Source organism: Branchiostoma floridae, chromosome 2, assembly GCF_000003815.2.
Source record: "Branchiostoma floridae strain S238N-H82 chromosome 2, Bfl_VNyyK, whole genome shotgun sequence".
NCBI classification, from domain to species: domain Eukaryota; kingdom Metazoa; phylum Chordata; class Leptocardii; order Amphioxiformes; family Branchiostomatidae; genus Branchiostoma; species Branchiostoma floridae.
Genome location: NC_049980.1, coordinates 32,294,579 through 32,298,869, shown reverse-complemented (window position 1 = coordinate 32,298,869; position 4,291 = coordinate 32,294,579). Strand labels below are relative to the sequence as shown.

The 4,291-nt window shown below is 40.0% G+C and overlaps 2 protein-coding genes across 2 annotated transcripts in view; one reads left to right on the top strand and one right to left on the bottom strand.

Annotated features, from left to right (window-relative positions):
• Window positions 1-714: 714 nt before the first annotated feature.
• Window positions 715-2,354, bottom strand: LOC118409193 (WD repeat-containing protein 41-like). The gene is made up of 3 exons (XM_035810062.1): window positions 2,151-2,354; window positions 1,360-1,472; window positions 715-847 (listed from the first exon to the last, which is right to left on the bottom strand). Exons 1-3 carry the CDS (start codon window positions 2,220-2,222, stop codon window positions 715-717), a joined length of 318 nt encoding a protein of 105 aa, XP_035665955.1. The 5' UTR covers window positions 2,223-2,354.
• Window positions 2,355-2,356: 2 nt separating this feature from the next.
• LOC118405192 (KH homology domain-containing protein 4-like) overlaps window positions 2,357-4,291 on the top strand; it is a 24,569-nt gene continuing 22,634 nt past the window's right edge. Inside the window, exon 1 of the mRNA XM_035804613.1 lies at window positions 2,357-2,435. Within this exon, the coding sequence (XP_035660506.1) occupies window positions 2,419-2,435 (17 nt within the window). The 5' untranslated portion in view covers window positions 2,357-2,418. The remainder of the gene's footprint in view (window positions 2,436-4,291) is intronic.

The following is a 4,291-nucleotide window of genomic DNA, read 5'->3' as shown; positions in this document are numbered from 1 at the left end:
CACCGACACAACACCCGACTAGCTCAAGGGGGGGGATTAAGATTGCCCAAACCCAAAACTTCTGCTGCTACCAGGACTTTCCTTTACAGGTGTGTTAAATCCTACAACTCATTACCACAACACTTCAAATCAGCCACACCGTCCATGTTCAAAAAGCACATCAAAGACAGACTAAATACACAGACACAAACTTACAAACCTCTGCAGCACTGGTGGTAAGACATTTATTGACAACTATGTATATAGAATTAATGTTTAGAATATTTAATACTGACCTCTGACCTCTCAGCTACTCGATCTCACAACTACATTTACTTTTATTTTAAGAATAAGGTTTTGCGGTAATGTCTTCCTTTAAGTATAACGTTAAGTGTATATTTAGGTTGGTTGGATAGGTTGTGAATTAAGGTGTAAATAGTCTCAATGTTCTGTTAATATATTATGTTAAGTGTTTGTCTTAAGACTCCAGGAAGATTAGTGACGCATTGTCAGAATTGTACATGTATTCACTAATGGAGATCTTTTCAATAAACAATAAACAATAAACATTTTCTCTTGCTGCTCGCCGCCTGTATGGCTTTCTCGGCCTCCTTATTCACGACAGCAGTATCAAGTGGGTTGTTGTCGTCGTTGGGCTATGTCCGCAAAATAAATTTGTCTTCGCAAAAAGAGGAGAGAAGAGACTTGGGAGCTACATTACGGCTGGATACCAGGCTATTGTGGCTTAGGACTAAATGAAAGGGAGATGGGTGCTGCCCTACGCATGATGATAGCACACTCAAAACTAACATGATGTACCTGTGTGTGCCAGAGTATCGCTGTCCCATCATCACCTGCGGACACAAATCTGGAAAAGATGACAGATGTACATGTGTGGGTCAGTATTGAGTCATCTACAATTTAGAGAAACTTGTAGTCATTTAAAAAAAAAAATTCATTGATGCAGTACAAGCATTTTCCTTTGGAAAGGGGAATATCCTTTGTTGTATTGTACAATAGTTATTATGACACCATGATATTGTGTATGTGATGAATTATGGTGATGATGATTGATGTTTTAACATCCAAGCTTATTGTATCCTGGAAAACAATACCCATGATGTATATTTTGGATATGCTGTATTATGCTATTTTCTTTGTACTTTGCTATCGAGTCAGGCCATTTCTATTTGGAAGAAGCTGTAGTCAGAAGTTCACACCTTAATCATTTGCAGTCACAGGGCATTGCCTACTAGCCTGGGTACCATCCGATTACATCTTTTTAGGGTAGCGGGTGTAAGGAGCCCCGGTCCCGGTAGAAATCGGATGGTACCCAGGCTATTGCCTACAACATAAAAAAACTTTGTCATAATGACCCACCTGGAAGAGTCTACCAGATGTAGCAGCCGTACGATGTCAGTGTGATTCTGCAGTACCTGGATCTCTGTGTAGGGGTTCCTGGGTTGGTGTTCTCCTATGCTGGGTACATCTGCCTGTTGATAGTGTTATAAATACAATGTCATGTATAATATGAGATTTTCAAGGAAGAATCAGCAACTTTTATCTTATAAGGGTTTATCTTATTCGAATTGAACAGCTTATAGGAACATCTATATTCCGACACCTATATGTTTGTTTGTTTTTATTGCTTACCTGGTAAGCTGCCTCATGGCGTAGCACACCAGGTTTGACAATACTGAACAGCATGCAGCACAAGCTACAAATCCGAACAAAGTTAATTGATCCACAAAGTAACTAACATCGGGAAGGACCCCTACACTTTTCCATAAGTGTGGTGGGTTCTTTTATGCGCTAGAGGTGTGGCTGCCCTCAAACACGGGACCTCCATTTAACATCCTATCCGAGGGACGCCCCTACCTGAAGCTAGATACCCAATTCCACCTGAGTGAAGTGATTTAGTGAGGAAAGTCACGTAAAATGCCTTTCCCAATTGCACAACATTGGGGCATGTCAGGGGATTCAGACCTAGGACCTCTGGGTTCTGGATCAAAAACCTTGCCAGTGCCATTATAACACTTATTATGTTCCGACATCCCTACCCTATCCATAAGCCTAACCCTAACCTAGCCATTGCATTGCATTGTTATCCATTCTATTCATTCCAGGATACCTGAGCAGCTATATTTTACATTATCATGTGAAATTTCTACCTCTTTTGCTAGTTCTCCTTTGGCAGCCAGATCATCGCTTGACCGAAGAAGCCGTTTCACTAACGTGGACATTGTTGAAGCACGAGCTAAAAACTTTATCCTTTGCCCAGTGAGCCAACTGGTAACGCATGAAAACAACTGTTAACTGTAATACAAGTTTTCTTTTCACTTTTCCCCAACTTTCGCAGCGAACAGCTGACTGCGCGGTGACCTACTTTTTCGTGAGGTTACCGCGCATCTAATTTGCATAGAAAGGGAGGGAAAGAAGATGTCGTCCATGATCGGGTAAGTTTACACCAACCTTCGGCAAAAAACGACAAAAATCAACTTCCCCCTAAACATTAGAGTGCCAAATCGACCACTTTCGATTATTGAAAGTATGCGGTATGATTATCTGACAGAACATTGGGTCTACGTTGCACCAATTTAGAGTTTTAGTCGAATTATTTTGGACGTTGCTACTCAAGCGCGTGCGTGCTATTCCCAAGCGCAAGCTTCTTTTCTTTTGTTACGGTTTTGACCCACTTACAAAACAATTATTTGCTGGTTCGCAGACTGATGCAAAGCATCGAGGTCTTCTTTGTGTGAACGTTTGGACTTCTTTTCATTTATGAAAGCCAAAGTCTCGCTGTACTGACAAGCATTTATGATTTATGTCTCAAAAATTATTATAGCGCAACGTTATTTATGTGCCATGCTGTTGGTTGTGTTTTGTTTTCTCAGGCGAGCTTTACATTTTTTGTGCGACTTGAAGTATTCAGCAGTACAACCGGGTGATTTACACCTCATAGCAAGGAAACTAATCTCTAAACTGTAATGTTTAAGTCAGCTTTCTTTTTTTTTAATGCTGGAATTTTGCTGTAATTATTTGGAGCCAATTATTTGTGTCATGCCACACATGTAAATAAGCCCCTGTACTAGCCCGAGGGACTCTAAACTATCAGATACTCGTTTGTAGTGCCGCAGTGGCTACTCACAGCAACATCCTGTCAGAAGTGCAAAAAAAAAATTAATTAACAGGAAGCACTGGAATTCCTTTGAATCTGTGTACATCCACTCTTGCCAGGGTCTACATTCTTGTATTTGGAAGTTCAGGAGTACAACTCTTGACGAGACTAGGTGTTATCACAAGATTATCAATAGTGCATGCAGTAGTACAAAATTGGACTAATAGGATTAGGATCATGCATCTTATTAGAAGATAGGTACTGTTGTCACTTGTAAGCCAACAAAAATCATCTCACTGGATTGACCATTGAATATCTCAAATACTACAATAATGATAAATGTTAATATGCACTGCGAGTACTGAACAGGTACTCCAGAAGTACACAATTATTAATACCTCTTTTCCAGTGTACCTGTTGCCACAAGTTAGTCTATTCTAGGTACCATCCTCCATAGTTACCACTGGCTCTCTCTTTCTGCTTTTTCCTGTTGCAAGCATGTGAAAGGGGAGAGCCACAAGAGATCCTCTACGATTACTTGCTGTGGACAGACACCAGTTTTCATGAATAGAAATGTGAACTATTATTGTTGGTATTGATTCATTCTATAGTTTGCAATAGTCGAGTTTGAAGTCAGAAAATGAGCCTTGTGTCGTCTGTACCAAGAATAATGAAGTGACTAAGAGCCTCTTGTGCACTGTCCAGATAATTGAGGATGTTTACATGTTCTGTGCCAGTGTGGCATGCATAAACATTCTCTGACCAATTTGTCTAGATGAGATGATACACAAAACAACTGAACGATTCAAACAAAGAAAGTCATGGTTCATGGAAATGACCAAACATTGACTCTCACATTTTATAGCAAAGGCCATTGAGCAGCAAGTCACTCTTTCAGTCTTTGTTGTGGCAGTTATATACAAAATAAACATTACATTGTTTCATTACTAAAACTAAGCAAAGAACAACATGACATTTTCATTATAACCTCACAAAGAACAAGTCACAAAGGAAAGCACACATACCTTTTTGTAAACCACTGCTGTCAAACACTGTTTAGTGTCAGACTTTGTACAATGCTCCGTCGTCTCTCCCAGGCATTGTAGAATGGCCTAGTGGCTAGTTTTAGCATGAAGTCATACTCATAGGTTTGTTTTGCTGGCTAGACATTGTGTCCATTGTCTTCATTCATAG

Coding starts and splice junctions, on each gene's coding strand:
- LOC118409193 (XM_035810062.1), bottom strand. CDS start 2,222: ATGTCCACGTTAGTGAAACGGCTTCTTCGGTCAAGCGATGATCTGGCT. Junction 1,473..2,150: donor AAGGAGAACTAGCAAAAGAG/GTAGAAATTTCA, acceptor CACTATCAACAG/GCAGATGTACCCAGCATAGG. Junction 848..1,359: donor CATCTGGTAGACTCTTCCAG/GTGGGTCATTAT, acceptor CATCTTTTCCAG/ATTTGTGTCCGCAGGTGATG.